The 18,354-nt window shown below is 39.2% G+C and overlaps 1 protein-coding gene across 1 annotated transcript in view; it reads right to left on the bottom strand.

Moving 5' to 3' along the window:
- Positions 1–230: 230 nt before the first annotated feature.
- Positions 231–18,354, bottom strand: part of WDR36 (WD repeat domain 36) — a 410,170-nt gene continuing 392,046 nt past the window's right edge. The window contains exon 20 of the mRNA XM_053699732.1: positions 231–824. Within this exon, the coding sequence (XP_053555707.1) occupies positions 675–824 (150 nt within the window). The 3' untranslated portion in view covers positions 231–674. The remainder of the gene's footprint in view (positions 825–18,354) is intronic.

Here is an 18,354-nt window from a genome sequence, read left to right as displayed (position 1 = left end):
TTGCACAATTTCCATGTGTTAAAAAAGGATATTTTGCATGACACTCCTAAGGCAATTGATGAAAATACCAAATTATGAAGTTTGTGCAAATTAACTTTATTTTTAATTTTTTAAAACAGATGATTATTTACCTCAAAATAATGTTTGGAAGTAGATAAAAAAAAGAAGATATCCTTATACCTGTATATGGAAAGTTAAACCAAATGACAATTGCAGGACTTTATAAAATAAACAGGTGATTAATACTTTTATTAAATTGTATTCTCATGATCATTATTAAACACTTTGATCAAACAGCCAGGCCATTAACTTAACTAAACATACAAATACAATACCCATATAGTAATTATTTTGGATATACAAAGTTTATTTTGGACATGCAACTGATCAGTTTTCAGTCTGAGAGGATAAACAAATACATTTTGAAAAAGGCATTAGATTCATTTTACAAAATTAGAAAAACAGCCATTGAGATCCAGAATGTACAAGTTTCTCTTAACCCTTGCACTGCAAGGAGCACATGTTGCTATCTTCTCCAGTAGAGATAAGTTAAAACATGTACCCAATTAGATAAAATATTTAAGTGTAAAACTAATACAATTCAAAACTTGTGTATATATATATATATATATATATATATATATATATATATATATATAAAAGAAAACAAACTCTCATAATAACGCACTTTTCATGTAATTTAAGACACACAAACTTTGATTAAATAGTGACTGCAGGTGCAACCAAGTCTCTTCCAGGTGTGAGGATAATGTGGAAATTTCTTCTATCAGCTGTGGCTCTGAAGAGATAAATCTCAAATGTAGCTGCAATGAAAAAAAAAAAAAAAATTATGAAAGAAATCTTGATTAAAACCATACTGAATTAATACAGCAGGCAACAAACACGTAATGATACACAAATATTCTTGGTTTCAGCTGTGTGCAATCTTAGCATATGGATGACCAACTAAAGGCCTTGAAGGTCAAAGACCATCCAGGGATGAGGAGCTGCTTCAATATAGATAAATGAAAACAGCTTATTATACATAATTAAAGATCGTGCTGTTCTTGACTAATGAAGCTGGAAAAGCTTGTTTGCTTAAGAAAAATTAAAAAACATCCTTAATTGTGGGAAATACAGAACCTGGAAACCAGGAGGAGGCAAAGACACCCCAGCCAAAGGTTTAAATACCTCCCCCTCACTACCCTCATCTCCCAGTCATTCTGCCGAGGGAACAAGGAACAGTAGGAGAAATATCAGGGTATAAATGGTGCCAAAAGAACAAAAAAATAATAATTTTGTACCGCCTAACGAAGAAAACGGGCGGGAGTCGTGAACTCTCCTCATACAGATGGAAAGGAAATTATAAGGTAAGCATAATTTATGTTTTCCATCTTAATATGAGGAAAGTCCACGGCTTCATTCCTTACTTGTGGGAAACATGTATACCCACAAGCTCTAGGGGACACTGAATGAACGGGAGGGTAAAAAGATAGGCAGAACCCATTCTGAGGGCACCACAGCCTGCAAAACCCTGCTCCGCAAAAACAGCTTCAGCCTAGGCCAAAAACGTCAAATATGAAAAAAATTGAAAAAATTATGTAAGGAAGACCAGGTAGAATCCCTATAATTCACAGCCTGAAATCTTTCCAGGATTTCAGCAAATAGTCTAAGAGCAAATATCCTTAGCTAATGGCTGTTCCAGCGATGATGAACGCCAACAGCTGCGAGAACTCCTGATGGAGTACAAGGATATTTTTACTAGGGATTCTTATGACTGTGGTACTACAGACTTACACATTGCAAGAATACAAACAGATCCCAATGCACCACCTGTTTTTGTTAAACAATACAGACTTCCTTTAGCCTCATATGATTCTCTTGCAGAAATCATAAGGAACCTGGAAGAAAACAGAATTTATGCTTACCTGATAAATTACTTTCTCTTACGGTGTATCCAGTCCACGGATTCATCCTTACTTGTGGGATATTCTCAATCCCTACAGGAAGTGGCAAAGAGAGCACACAGCAGAGCTGTCCATATAGCTCCCCTCAGGCTCCGCCCCCCCAGTCATTCGACCGACGGTTAGGAGAAAAAGGAGAAACCATAGGGTGCAGTGGTGACTGTAGTTTTACAAAAATAAATTTGAACCTGACTTAATTGCCAGGGCGGGCCGTGGACTGGATACACCGAAAGAGAAAGTAATTTATCAGGTAAGCATAAATTCTGTTTTCTCTTACATGGTGTATCCAGTCCACGGATTCATCCTTACTTGTGGGATACTAATACCAAAGCTTTAGGACACGGATGAAGGGAGGGAACAAGTCAGGTAACCTAAACGGAAGGCACCACTGCTTGCAAAACCTTTCTCCCAAAAATAGCCTCCGAAGAAGCAAAAGAATCGAATTTGTAAAATTTGGCAAATGTATGCAGTGAAGACCAAGTCGCCGCCTTACAAATCTGTTCAACAGAAGCCTCATTCTTGAAAGCCCATGTGAAAGCCACAGCCCTAGTGGAATGAGCTGTAATTCGTTCAGGAGGCTGCCGTTCAGCAGTCTCATAAGCCAATCGGATGATGCTTTTCAGCCAGAAGGAAAGAGAGGTAGCAGTCGCTTTCTGACCTCTCCTCTTACCAGAATAGACAACAAAGATGATGTTTGTCTGAAATCTTTAGTTGCCTTTAAATAGAATTTTAAGGCACGAACCACATCAAGATTGTGTAACAGTCGTTCCTTCTTAGAAACTGGATTAGGACACAGAGAAGGAACAATAATTTCCTGGTTAATATTCTTATTAGAAACCACTTTTGGAAGGAAACCAGGTTTGGTACGCAAAACAACCTTATCTGCATGGAACACCAGATAGGGTGAATTACACTGCAAAGCAGACAATTCAGAAACTCTTCGAGCAGAAGAAATAGCTACCAAAAACAAAACTTTTCAAGATAATAACTTAATATCTATGGAATGTAAAGGTTCAAACGGAACCCCTTGAAGAACTGAAAGAACTAAGTTTAGACTCCATGGAGGAGCCACAGGTTTGTAAACAGGCTTGATTCTAACTAAGGCCTGTGCAAACGCCTGAACGTCTGGTACAGCTGCCAGACGCTTGTGTAACAGGATAGACAGAGCAGATATCTGTCCCTTTAAGGAACTACCTGACAAACCTTTCTCCAATCCTTCTTGGAGAAAAGACAATATCCTTGGAATCCTAACCTTACTCCACGAGTAACCCTTGGATTCACACCAACAAAGATATTTCCGCCATATCTTATGGTAAATTTTCCTGGAGACAGGCTTTCTGGCCTGGATCAGAGTATCTATCACTGATTCAGAGAACCCACGCTTAGCTAGAATTAAGCGTTCAATCTCCAAGCAGTCAGTTGCAGAGAAACTAGATTTGGATGCTTGAATGGACCTTGAATTAGAAGATCCTGCCTCGATGGCAGTTTCCATGGTGGAGCCGATGACATGTCCACTAGGTCTGCATACCAAGTCCTGCGTGGCCACGCAGGCGCTATCAGAATTACCGAAGCCTTCTCCTGTTTGATTCTGGCTACTAGCCGAGGGAGAAGAGGAAACGGTGGAAAGACATAAGCTAGACTGAATGACCAAGGTGCTACTAAAGCATCTATCAATGCCGCCTTGGGATCCCTGGATCTGGATCTGTAAAGGGGAAGTTTGGTGTTCTGACGGGACGACATCAGATCCAAATCTGGAATGCCCCATAGCTGGGTCAGCTGAGCAAAAACCTCCGGGTGGAGTTCCCACTCCCCCGGATGGAAAGTCTGACGACTCAGAAAATCCGCCTCCCAGTTGTCTACTCCTGGGATGTGAATTGCAGATAGATAGCAGTAGTGATCCTCCGCCCAATTGATGATCTTGGTTACTTCCTTCATCGCTAGGGAACTCTTTGTTCCCCCCTGATGATTGATGTACGCTACAGTCGTGATGTTGTCCGACTGAAATCTGATGAATTTGGCCTCCGCTAGTTGAGGCCACGCCTGGAGCGTATGGAATATCGCTCTCAGTTCCAAAATGTTTATCGGGAGAAGAGATTCTTCCCGAGACCATAGACCCTGAGCTTTCAGGGAGTCCCAGACCGCATCCCAGCCTAACAGACTGGCATCGGTCGTGACAATGATCCACTCCTGTCTGCGGAAACTCATTCCCTGAGACAGGTGATCCTGAGACAACCACCAGAGAAGAGAGTCTCTGGTTTTCTGGTCCATTTGTATTTGAGGAGACAAATCTGCATAATCCCCATTCCACTGTTTGAGCATGCACAGTTGGGCAAAAGGGACTACGTCCATCGCCGCAACCATCAAACCAATTACCTCCATGCACTGAGCCACAGAAGGCCGAGGCAAGTATTCAAAAGCTTTGACTTCCTTACCTCTGTCAGAAAGATTTTCATTTCTACCGAGTCTATTAGTGTTCCCAGGAAGGGAACCCTTGTGAGCGGAGACAGATAACTTTTTTCTACGTTCACCTTCCACCCGTGAGACCTTAGAAAGGCCAGAACAATGTCCGTATGAGCCTTGGCTCTGTGAAAAGACGACGCCTGTATTAAGATGTCATCTAGATAAGGTGCTACTGCAATGCCCCGCGGTCTTAGTACCGCTAGAAGGGACCCTAGCACCTTTGTGAAAATTCTGGGAGCGGTGGCCAACCCGAAAAGGAAGGGCCACGAACTGGTAATGCGTGTCCAGAAAGGCGAACCTTAGGAACTGATGATGATCTTTGTGGATAGGAATATGTAGGTACGCATCCTTTAGATCCACGGTAGTCATATATAGACCTTCCTGGATCATTGGCAAGATTGTCCGAATGGTTTCCATTTTGAAAGATGGAACTCTGAGGAGTTTGTTTAGAATTTTTAGATCCAGGATTGGCCTGAAAGTTCCTTCCTTTTTGGGAACTACTAACAGGTTTGAGTAAAATCCCAGTCCTTGTTCTGCAATTGGAACTGGGTGTATCACTCCCATCTTTAGAAGATCTTCGACACAGCGTAAGAACGCCTGTTTCTTTGTCTGGTCTGAAGACAAACGAGAAATGTGGAACCTTCCCCTTGGGGGAGAGTCCTTGAATTCTAGAAGATACCCCTGAGAAACAATTTCTAATGCCCAGGGATCTGGAACGTCTCTTGCCCAAGCCTGAGCAAAGAGAGAAAGTCTGCCCCCTATTAGATCCGGTCCCGGATCGGGGGCTACCCCTTCATGCTGTCTTGGCAGCAGGCGCAGGCTTCTTGGCCTGTTTACCCTTATTCCAGCCCTGCAAGGGTTTCCAGGTTGCTTTAGGCTGGGAAGCGTTACCCTCTTGCTTAGCGGCAGCAGAGGTTGAAGCAGGGCCGCTCCTGAAGTTGCGAAAGGAGCGAAAATTAGCCTTGTTTTTGGCCTTAAACGGTCTATCCTGCGGGAGGGCATGACCCTTCCCCCCCAGTGAAATCCGCGATAATTTCTTTCAACTCGGGACCAAAAAGGGTCTTTCCCTTGAAAGGAATGTTTAGTAATTTTGTTTTGGACGACACGTCAGCCGACCATGATTTGAGCCAAAGCGCTCTTCGTGCCATAATGGCAAAACCTGAATTTTTCGCCGCTAACTTAGCTAATTGGAAAGCGGCATCAGTGATAAAAGAATTAGCCAGCTTTAAAGCGTGAATTCTATCCATGACTTCGTCATATGAAGTCTCTCTCTGGAGCGACTCCTCCAGCGCCTCAAACCAAAAAGCCGCTGCAGTAGTTACAGGAATAATGCAGGCAATTGGCTGGAGAAGGAAACCTTGCTGAACAAACATTTTCTTCAGCAAACCTTCCAATTTTTTATCCATAGGGTCTTTATTGGTATCGTTGTACGCTTAGCAAGTGTTGAAACTGCTCCCTCCACCTTAGGGACCGTCTGCCACGCGTCCCGCCTGGGGTCATTTATGGGGAACATTTTCTTAAAGATAGGTGGGGGCACAAAAGGTACACCTGGTCTCTCCCACTCCTTAGTCACAATATCCGCCACCCTCTTTGGGATCGGAAACGCATCAGTGTATACAGGGACCTCTAAAAATCTGTCCATTTTACACAATTTTTCTGGGACCACCATGGGGTCACAATCATCTAGCGTAGCTAAAACCTCCTTAAGCAGGACACGGAGGTGTTCCAGCTTAAATTTAAACGCTAATGAATCTGACTCTGCCCGCTGAGAAATTTTTCCTGTGTCAGAAATTTCTCCCTTGGACAGACCATCCCTCACTGCCACTTCAGAGTGTTATGAGGGTACTACAGATAAATCATCCAAAGCTTCCGATTGCTCATCCTCCGTTCTTAAAACTGAGCTATCACGCTTTTTTGGAAAAACTGGCAGTTTGGATAGAAATGCCGCAAGGGAATTATCCATGACTGCTGCTAATTGTTGTAATGTAATAGGGCACAATGCGCTAGAGGTACTAGGCAACGCTTGCACGGGTGAAACTGGTGTAGACACATGGGGAGAGGAAGGAGGACTATCCTCATTACCTTCCGTCAAAGAATCATCTTGGGCTACATTTTTAAGTGTCACTGAATGGTCATTAAAATGTTTAGATACCTTAGCACACTTTAAACACAAATGCAATGGGGGTACCGCCATGGCTTTCAAACACATAGAACAAGGTCTATCTGTAGGCTCAGACATGTTAGACAGACTTAGATAGCACTTAAATACAAAAAAATACACTTTTTGAAAAAACGTTACTGTGCCTTTAAATAATAAAAAGCACCCACTTTTTTACCAAATCTCAAAAAAACATCCGATCTTTATGAAATTTACACCATGTGATCCTAATGCTTTGAAAAGATTGCACACCAATTTTCAAGCCAATTAACCCCTTATTGCCCAAACCGGAGCAAATTGAAGCTGCCACTGGTTTAACACACTACAGCACGATGCCAGTGTCTCTGCTGTGGCCCTACCTTCCTTGGGGATTAGTTTTGGAACGAAATTAAGCCTCCCCTTAGTCCTTCTGCAATCTCTGGACTCTACATGTGAAGCTGACTTGCAAAACAACTGCGCAATGTAGGTGTCTAAAATTATGCCAGGCGTATAAAACCCCTATAAAGTGTTAAAAAACATGATAAACACTTGTGCAAACATCAGATTATATTAAAAAATAATCGATTTTCCCCATAACAGTGTCCACCAGTGATTTAAGCCCTTTTAACTAAGCCATCCTTCTATACTGAGTCTGAGAATATGGCTTACCTTCCCACATGGGGATTTCTGTCAGTCTTCTAGCATTACCAAGTCTTGTTAGAAAAAAAGTGACTGAGCATACCTTAAGCAGTTAAGCCTGCAAACTGTTCCCCCCAACTGAAGTTCTCCGGTACTCAACAGTCCTGTGTGGGAACAGCAATGGATTTTAGTTACAACATGCTAAAATCTTTTTCCTCTCAGCAGAAATCTTCATCACTTTCTGCCTCAGAGTAAATAGTACAAACCGGCACTATTTTAAAATAACAAACTCTTGATTGAAGAAATAAAAACTACAAATCTAACACCACATACTCTTTTACCCTCCCGTGGAGATGCTACTTGTTAGAGCGGCAAAGAGAATGACTGGGGGGGCGGAGCCTGAGGGGAGCTATATGGACAGCTCTGCTGTGTGCTCTCTTTGCCACTTCCTGTAGGGATTGAGACTATCCCACAAGTAAGGATGAATCCGTGGACTGGATACACCATGTAAGAGAAAGGGGTATTATCAGACAGGTGCACAGCTCTTATAATAATCCTATTCTAGGTGTTCTTAAGCCCAATGGACAATGGCGTTTGTGTGCTGACTTAATACAGCTAAACAAACGAGTGTACGCCTGGCTGGCCTGTGCCATATATTAACCAATGCCTAGCGCAGATGCAGGGATCCAAAATATTCACTGCCATTGATTGCGCGCAGGGACCAGTATAAGCTGGGATTCTTATTCCAAAAGGTCCAATATGCATTTCAGAGACTTCCTTTTGGATACATAAATTCTGGACATGAATTTGCTGTATTCATGCATAAGGCTATGCCTGATGCACTGGAAAGGGGGACCTTATCTTATGTTGATGATGCTTTAATCAAAAGCACAGACTTTGAAAAACACATCGCAGAGCTTAAACACGTCCTCAGCCAACTTAAAAGGGCAGGTGTCAAATTATCCCTACAAAAAGCTCAATGGTGCCGCACTTGTGTAAACTTCTTGGGACATGAAGTTACTTCTGAAGGGCTAAATCCTCAGAAGAAAAAGGTGGAAGCTATAGTAAATTCTAAAAACCCAACTAACAAAGGAATTGAGATCATTCCTGGGTATGACAAATTATTCTCTCAAATTCATTGATAATTATGCAGAATTAGCTAAACCACTACTACTTCTTCTCAAGAAGGATGTTAAATGGCACTGGAGTGAGTCTCAAGAAACAGCCATAAGAGAGCTGAAGAGAAAACTCACTGAATCACCTTGCTTAGCGTACCCTGAAGGTGGTAAACCTTTCTTCTTAGAGACAGGTTACACAGATATAAGTATGAGTGCTGTTTTATACCAAAAGCATGATAATTTAAGTAAAGTCATTGCCTATGCGAGCAAAACTCTATCCCCAGTAGAAATAAAATTTAGTGATTGCAAAAAAGCCCTCTTATCTACTGTATGGGCTCTGCAAAATTTCCGCAGCTATATACAGGGCGAGAAAATTATTGTAAAAACGGCCCACCAGCCTTTGCTATATTTGCAAAGTGAAAGAATAAGAAATGAGAATTTGTCTAATAGCCGCATAACAGCGTGGACTCTTTCCTTACAAGGCTGGCCTTTAGAAATTCGCTACAAGCAGAATAAAAAGAATCCAGTCGCACAGGGGCTTGCTGAGCTCCACGACTGTACTGCCAAGGATCCTGGGGAAGAATTATCAGAAGATAATTTCCTGGAGGAACAATTGCTTTCCCCATATAATGTATAATGAGGACCATGGTCAAACATTACCTTGGGTATATGTTGATGGTTGTTCTTACCATGCCACTATTGAAAATGAGCGTAAATGGATTCCCAAATATATCTATAGGTTTCAACATTGGACCAAGATCCAGTCAAGTTGCAGAACTCACTGCTGTTTTCAAAACCATTGAGATGGCTATTGAACATGGTATCCATGAATTTGTGATCATAACTGACTCAAATTATGTGCGTGACAGTTTTGTTGAATACCTGCCAACTTGGAAAAGAAATGGCATGCAGAAAAGCAATAACAAACCAGTCAAGCATGGCAAGTTATTCTGCGAGATTGATAATCTGGTGGTATCCAATGATTTAACCATACACTGGAAAAAGACCAAGGGTCATTCCAGGGTTCTAGGTCCTGATAAGGAAGGTAATGATCTTGCGAATTCATTAGCCATGGTCAGATATACAAATTGATTTTATTGGTCCAGTAACAAGGTCATCAAGAGTTAACAAATACATGCTAACAGTGACATGCCTGTTCACTAAATGGGTAGAGTGCATCAGTGCACCTAACAATAGTGCTGAAACATGCGCAGCATTGCTCATCAACCACGTGTTTTCCAGATTTGGTTTGCCCCAAAGAATCTAATCAGATCCGGGAACCCACTTCACTAGTGAAGTGATGACCAAAATGTGGAAAATACTAGGGGTAAAAAGAAAGCTCCATATTGCTTATAGAGCTGCCTCAAGTGGTGGTGTAGAGTGTTACAACCAGTCCATTGTGAAAATCCTCAAAAAGTTTGTGAGTGAAACGGGTAAAGACTGGGATGTAAAACTACCTCTAGTCTTAATGGTATTAAGAGCAACTCCAAGTAGTGCTACCAAGATGTCACCTTTTGAACTGATGACTGGTAGAAGAATGGTTCTACCTCAGCATCTACTGTACCGTACATCAGACCAAAACTTGATAAACGCTGCCAATACACATCAATATGTGGAGAACCTAAGAAAGCACTTGCAATATGCCTTTGCATTTGCTCAAAGGAACTTAGAGAAATCTGCAACTGCCACTAAAACCTATTATGATATCAAGACGTCCAAAAAGGAATATGAAATAAATGATAAAGTTTATCTTTATAACTTTGGAAGAGATCAGGTTAGGGAGAAGAAATTTCTCCCATAATGGAAAGGTCCTTTTGTCATTACTGACAAATATCTCCAGTGGCCTATAAAATACGGATCCCCAAAAATGAAAGTTTCATAGATAAATGGGTCCATATCAATCAATTGCGAGCGTGTCATCCTAGGTCCCAACTACAAGTCATAGAGGGAGAATGAAGTCATATCTCCAAATACACTAAAGATATACTGTAGTTTAAAGATGCCTAACTGATAAACATGAAGGCTCAAAAATGACTGATTCGCTTCATAAAATACTGTCTTTGATGTGTACGGTCAACACACTCACCAAATACCGCTGACTTTAAGCCAATTCTAATACATGTGTCCTACATCTATTTGAACTGGAAGGGGGATTTATGTCAGGGAATAAGAATATCATCAAATAATATACATATGTATACTTATAAATAATAATATGTCTGTGTAAACCAAATAATTTATTTTGTTTATTACACCCAAAAGGGACACTGTATGTAAACCAGCCCCCTCTCTCACTCATCAAATAAATTACTTGCATAACTCTTCCAAAGGATGTTTGGCTGTATAAACAAAACCACTTTGTTCCCATTTCATCAAAATAAATTGCTTTCAAAATTTATCTTGGAGGAAGAGCAGAGTTTTATAGCTTGAGATAAGATTCAAAACATTCCTTACCCCATAAAGTGAATGTAAATGTCTAAAACTGTTGATTTAAGGCCTAATGAGATGTTTACAATTTCAAGGAAGTGGAAATTAGCATGCTGGAGCCTCAAAAATACATGCCCATATATGGATTTCCTGACCAAGGTGAGGAGCCGATCTGTCTATCAGAGTGTTTGAAGATGCAGACATTTTCAGAGAATTGTGGCTTTTTGACAACCACTTGTAAAATGACCCCATGCTGTGAAAGTGAAGCAATGAAAGTTTGACAAGCAAAGACATAATGTCTGAGAAATGGCTGGATTTCTTCTTTGGAACTTAATGAAAAGCAAAGACTAATTATAACTGCTGTGTATTGAAACAACATCTGTGTTGACCAACAAAACAGCAAAAGCACATGTTACAATGTAACTTTGAAATTTACTGAGAATACAACTGATAACATTAAATGTATACCTCAGACTGTATTGAATGTATATATGGGAGATAGATTAAAATTGTGTAATAGATTAAATGGCAATTGTGATAATCCCATTGTTGAAGTATATATTACATGGTTTTTCTATCTTTCAGATGGGGCTAAAAGATACTAAATACAGGATTGCCTGCATGGGATGATCTGAGTCATGTCATATGATTATACACTAAATGTTCATGAAAGTTTAAACACATCTCTTAAAATATAACAGATGTATAAATGCTATAATTTTGGAATAATTAACAGTATAATTACTTTGATATAATATAATGTTGAAAACATAATGTATTTGGCATCGGGATAATCAGGAAAATGATCTGATACTACCCAAATCTATAATTAAGGTTGTATGTGATTGATGCAAAAAGTTATGGTCTGATGAATTATCACTTTATAATAATAATTACATTTTTAAAAATGTTGGATGGTGAGATGTGTTTGTTGGTTGTCTGCTGCCCCCTAGGGGATTGGAATGGTATGACAGCCAAATAAATTTCCTATTAGGACACACATACAGAGCCAATGAGGGAGTGTTCCCCAAAGTGTCCAATGAGAAAGGACAAGCACCGTGGGCGTGAACAAAAAAAAACAATCATCAATGATTATATAAGGAATAGCTAAATGCAAGACAAGGACAGTTTTTGGCGATCTGCTTGTCACTAGTGATTGATAACTGGCAGCCATTCTCTTGGGGACACAATCCTTTTAAGCAAGGAACTTAAAACTTACCTTGATCTATGCGATAACTTTCCTTCAGATGAGATGATCTAAAGATATTTTGAAAAGACAACTACAAATTGGTTCAAATTGGTGACGTATAATTGTTCTAATTTTTAATATTTGAGACAAAGGTTATTAGTAAGACCATATTCAAATTGTGGTTAAGAGATTTAAAAGAGCAGTTTGTATTTTAGCTTATATTCATGCGTGTGTATTGTTAAACATATATCCTTAATGCGAAGTTGTTTTATTTGTGCAAATATAGAGTTATAACTCAGAGTTTGGTTATTGGCACAAATAATATATACAATTTCTGACGTTTTAAATTGGAATTATATAGGATAAAATTGTGGTTAAATAGCTGAGTGTATTGCTTGAATGTTAGTAGCTGAATATATTGGAATCTCATTGTGTTAATTGAATGAAAGACTATTGTGAATAAGGCTAGTTTTAAAGGTAAACTTTTATGAACTTTGCATAGCATACTTTTAATAGTTTTAAACGTGTATAATATTGACTCATATTCGGGTTCCTACAAATATATTTTAATGTGTTTATAGATATAAACTAATAGAAAAGAATTCAGGAATTTATATTAATTTTATGGTTTCTAGTATATGCATATTGATTAAGGGTTTAATTTAAAAGGATAATTATTAAATATATTGTGTTGTAACCCTGCCATATACAGACAATATCGATCTGTAAAGGGAGGCAGCAGATGAATCCCTGCGACCAATTTACAGAGAGCCTTAGAATAGATTTCCCATAGGTGAAAACATGGCGTCATCAGGCAATACCCCTTCACACCTCCCAAACACTGTACTTTGAGAGGAACTGGGCTTCAATATGCTTAGAAGCGCCTATCAAAGAAGAAAAATAAAGCACAACTCGCCACCTCCATGAGAGGCAAAGTTTGTAAAACTAAGGTATGAGTTAGGTGGGAGGTGTATTTATAGGCATTTTGAGGTTTAGGAAACTTTGCCCCTTCCTGGTAGGGATGTATATCCCATACGTCACTAGCTTATGGACTCTTGCCAATTACATGAAAGAAAGTATTATATACACATATACATTAGCTGCAATGTAAACTGCATAGAAAGATATTATAGCACTATGATGGACACTACTAGTGCACCTGCTAATAGCTTAATGCAGTCACTTACCCCATTTGCTGCCCACACTACTGATCTTCCCTCGAATATAGCATGCAGGTCTAGTAGATTGTCCATTCAGTAATGTAACTAACAGTAGTGGAGAAGTTGGAGTACATCTGCATGGCAACACAGGAGGAGGCTAAGTAACTTCCCTGTGGCTGGTCTTTGACCACAACTCCTGAGAAGAGATTTACTTTGCACAGCCGGGACTCTATGTCCCACTCTTTCAGGAACTATCCATTGAGAGAAAATATGGGATAAATATCCCTGTAATTCTTCAATAAATCCTTAACATCTCTTAAGCTTGCCTTTTTCTCTTCATCTCTTCAGCATTGAAGTTGACGAGGAGGAAACTATTGATATACAGTCCATTTTTAAAGACTTAGAAAAGTTATTAATTTCGGAAGTCAAATTTAAGGCCGAAATATCCTTTTTAAGAAAATGTCTAGAATTGGACATCATACCGAAAGGTTTAATCACTCATAAAGAGTGTGCCTTCCCACTGTCTGATGGAAAAAGGTGTTAGTAAACACATCAAGGCAGTTAATGAGGCTAATTATTGAATATAGAGAAGCTCTTACTATAGAGATGGATTATGAGATTAAAGAAAATGAAGCCATTTTGCTAAATTTAGAACATTCCGGACATGAGTCGAAAGAACTCGTAGAAAAAAGAGATAATTTGGTGAAAAGAGTTAAAAAAGCTAGAGAGGATGTTATCCAGAAAAAACCCAAAAAACTCATGAGGGAACTTGAAAATAAAGAAAGCAAGGATCACGAAAGGGAGTCCGTGACCAAAAATGAGGAAACTGAGGGAGAGAGAGAAAAGATTGAAAGCTCAAAAACGATACAGAGACTGAAACATGGGGACGATACACAAGTTCCAGAGAACAAGCGTGAGCACAGAAGACGTCCTCATAATGAAGAACAGTTTAATAAACCCAATTATTATGATTATGAGTCAAGAAGAAATGACCATAGAAGATCACCATACCCAAACCGAGGACAAAGACCTAGATATAGGCAGAATTTCAGACAACAAAACTACAAAAACAACTACAGGGAATATAATGACCACAGAGACAAAGGACACAGAGATGATTACACCCCCGAAAGAAGAGGTAATTATTACAATTACACTCCCGAAAGAAGGGGATATATGAGGTCCAGAGTCCACTATTCCCCAAATGGAAGGATACAACAATGGAATAACGGATGGAATTATTCTGAAAACAGGACACCAAGATATCAAAACTCCAACTGGAGGGAAGATTACTACCCACAAAGAAGACAACACCAGCATAGGAGGACACATGGGAATAGACGAAACGAATGGATACCCGCCTTTTATCAACAGAGAGATAACATCAACTCTGGAGAATACAAAAGAAGAGATTACTCCAACTATACACATAAGGAGACATATAAAACACCTCTATTAAAAGGTGATCATAAGGGTACTCGAGAAGAAAACCCAAGAAAGACATCGAATGAAGCAAACAGAAAAGATGAGTGGAGGATCCAACACTGTAGTAAAAGAACAGAATTAAGAGACGATCCACATACACCTATCATCCCAAATATTGAGATCCTACCTTCATCCTCCTCTTTTTTAGGGTCGGATCACCCACCCAGCAAAGAGAAGGACAAGCTCTTGAAGACTCATATAAATGGAGGACCAGAAAAACCAAAAGCATCAAAAAGAAAACACATCGAGGAAGGAGAGGAGGAATTAAACTAAATAAGAAACCAAATATGAAAACAAATCAGGAACATGAACTAGATAAAAATGCAAGTAACAATAAGGGCATTTTTAATCTAAGTACACATGCCCTAACGAAAGAAGAAAATTTTATCTTGAAATTTGGATTATCCTTTGCTCCAACTAAAAGTTTGGATAAATTCCAAACATTCATCAACACCAAGGAATTTGTGAGGAAACTCACACTCAAAAGGTTTTTCTCAAGGTCCCCAGTTGAAAAATTGGCCTATGCACCAAGAGAATACACAGATCCCTACAGACATACAGACCTTAAACCTAAATCAACCTTCTATCCAGTGGCGAGCAAAGGAGTAGCCATAGAAACATTTGAAAATATAGTATGTCGAGAAATTAGAGACATTCAGCAGAAGAAACTCGAAATAAGGAAACACAATTTGACAAAACAACAGTTGAAAACAATCAAAGATCTTGAAAACAACCACAATTTAAGCATAAAACCAGCCGATAAGGGAGGAGGCATCGTAGTGATGAACAGGAGTGACTACGAATCGGAAAATGATAGGATACTGAGTGACCAAAACACCTACTGTAAACTACGTTCTAATCCGTTGGTACCATATAAGAGAGAACTAATGACCATACTGGATAAAGCAAAGGAAAAAGGGATACTCACCGAGAGAGAATACAATTACATCAACATAAACCATCCCATAACCCCTGTGATATACCATCTACCCAAAATTCACAAATCGCTACAAAAGCCCCCCGGAAGACCGATAGTTTCAGGTATTGGAGCATTAAGTAGCAATCTATCTGAGTATGTAGATCTGAATTTACAGAAATATGTTCAAAAACTTCCCTCCTACCTGAAAGATTCCACTCAGGTCTTAAATCTATTGGATAATATACCATGGGAGGAAGGCTACATTTTAGCAACTTGTGATGTCACTTCACTTTACACCTGCATCCCACATCAAGAAGGATTGGAAGGGGTTGAATACTTCCTGGAGAAGGATAACGAGATGCTAGAGGAACAAAGGAAATTCATCTTAGACAGTATTCAGTATATACTACACCACAATTACTTCAGTAATAATGGGCAATATTATCAACAAATTTGCGGAACCGCAATGGGGACCAGGTTCGCGCCAAGCTATGCTAACCTATATATGGGTAAATGGGAGCATATCTTTTGGGAATCTTGCCCAGCTAGCGCGGACCTGGTCCTCTATCGTCGGTACATCGACGATATTTTAATAGTGTGGAAGGGGACGCAATCGGATCTTGACTTTACTTTCGAAATTATGAACAAAAATGAGAATAATCTACATTTCACATATACCAGTAGCCTGACAGAGATCATCTTCCTAGACTTGAAAATCGAAGTGAAAAATGGTCAATTAGAAACCTCAACACACTTTAAACCAGTCGACAGCAACAATTATATACATATGACAAGCTGCCACCATTCCAACTGGAAAAATAACATTCCAAAGAGTCAACTGTTGAGAATGAGAAAGAATTGCTCGACCATAGATAAATGGGAAGAACAGGCCAAGATAACGAAGTCCAAATTTCTTGAGAGAGGGTACAACGAGATAAAGTTGGATCTAAAAATCCAAGAGGTCAGGATGATCGACAGATCTGCACTCACAAAATACAAGCAACCAAAATTAGCAACGAAAGAAAGGATATTACATGTACCGATGATCACTGAGTATAGGGATAATAGGTACATTATCGAAAAGATATTTAAAAAACATTGGGGCATATTAAAAGATGATGATCTAATAGGTGAAGACCTCCCAACCCAACCTAAGTTTATCTATAGAAAAACCAAAAACTTGAAAAATAAATTAGCCCCAAGTATACCCAAGAAAAAGGGCACTGGAGTAACCAATGTATTTGGGAAAGAAATAAAAGGGTTCTTCCCCTGCCTGTCATGCAAGTCCTGCAAACATGGCATAAAAACAACAACGTTCATTTGCCACAATACTAAAGAAACATACAAAATCAAGGACTTACTCAGATGCAATGACAAGGGCATTATCTATATGCTTCAATGCACCTGCGGCCTACAATATGTGGGCCAGACTTCCAGGCCCTTGAAGGACAGAATACGAGAGCATTTACTACTCATTGAAAAATCAAACACAGATACAGCTCTATATAAACATTTCGCAGAGAAACACAAAGGTGACACCAAAGACCTCACTTTTTTAGGGATACAAAAGATAAAAAAGGATTGGAGAGGAGGAAATTATGAAAAAAGACTTCTCACAGCCGAATCCAGGTGGATTTTTAACCTAGATTGTCTATACCCAAGAGGCCTGAATAATAAAGAGGACTTATCACATCTTTTCAATATGGTTTAACCACACTGGACACTACAGATTTGTCTTTGAAATAAACCACCTCCGATAAAGAAGTCCCTCTCCCCCTCTCTCTCATTCTCGAATCAAATTCTAAGCTCAGATAAGCAGCAACAAACACCAACTAGAAGCTAAATGAAGAGTAGCAATACAGCCTGCTCCAAGTTAGGCACAGAAACAAGAATTCCTCATCCCAAGTTTTGTAAATCTTCTCAATCTTTATATGAGATCCCCAAATTCCAACAGCCCATAAACATAAGTTAGGTATTAACGTAAGCTAACTAGCACTTGTATTCCTCTATGAAATAAATACAAAATAGTAATAACAAGATAACCCGTATCTGATTAGGTTATATTATTAATAAAAAGATACCGACGAGAAGAATATACACTCTAATGATAAAAACTTTTTATGTAAAATATTCCAATACTCCTTAGCCCCCTTATTCCCTTAGAAAACAATAGAAAGCAAAAAGTAAAAAAACATTCAGCTCATATCTAAAGGAGATCTATATGATAGAGGGCATATCTAAGCAGTAACACCAAACTCGATTTCCTCAGTCTCCTAAATATCTAAATCTAACTCCGAGGATTCTGGTCCCCATTTACTAGGAGCAAGCCATTCACACAGTCATATTTGTAAACAAAGTTTCATCTCTCACATATGTACTGTCCTCTTCAAAATAGCCCCTATAAAAGGGTCAATTACAGACTACCCATTGAGAGACAAGATTCCCAGATATCATGAAATATACTATTATTCTGATCTTATAAAGATTATAATGATTAAACTGATACGGCATTCATGCAGTCACAAATGACACTTTAAACACAAAGATTTTTATTTCAAATAACATTATAGTTTGTTAGATTAATACTAAGCTTACAATTGTAATACATATCGTCACCTACATATCTACATATAGGACCATTGTTATTGTCCGATTTTACACCTATTAAAAAGCGGGATAAGAGACACACCCCTTGAATATCCAATCGACACAGCCAGATTGTACACCTATCGAACAGTAGGGCAACTGACACACAATTTTTAAAGCCAATCCAAGGCGCTATCCGGAGGCCGTGACGTCACGACCAATCAGGTCGGTCTGTTTACGGACCTAATAATAAAAAGCAAAAATAGTATA

Source organism: Bombina bombina, chromosome 2 (genome assembly GCF_027579735.1).
Source record: "Bombina bombina isolate aBomBom1 chromosome 2, aBomBom1.pri, whole genome shotgun sequence".
NCBI lineage: Eukaryota > Metazoa > Chordata > Amphibia > Anura > Bombinatoridae > Bombina > Bombina bombina.
The sequence above is the reverse complement of the archived record's forward strand: the minus strand, read 5'-3'. Positions and strand labels throughout refer to the sequence as shown.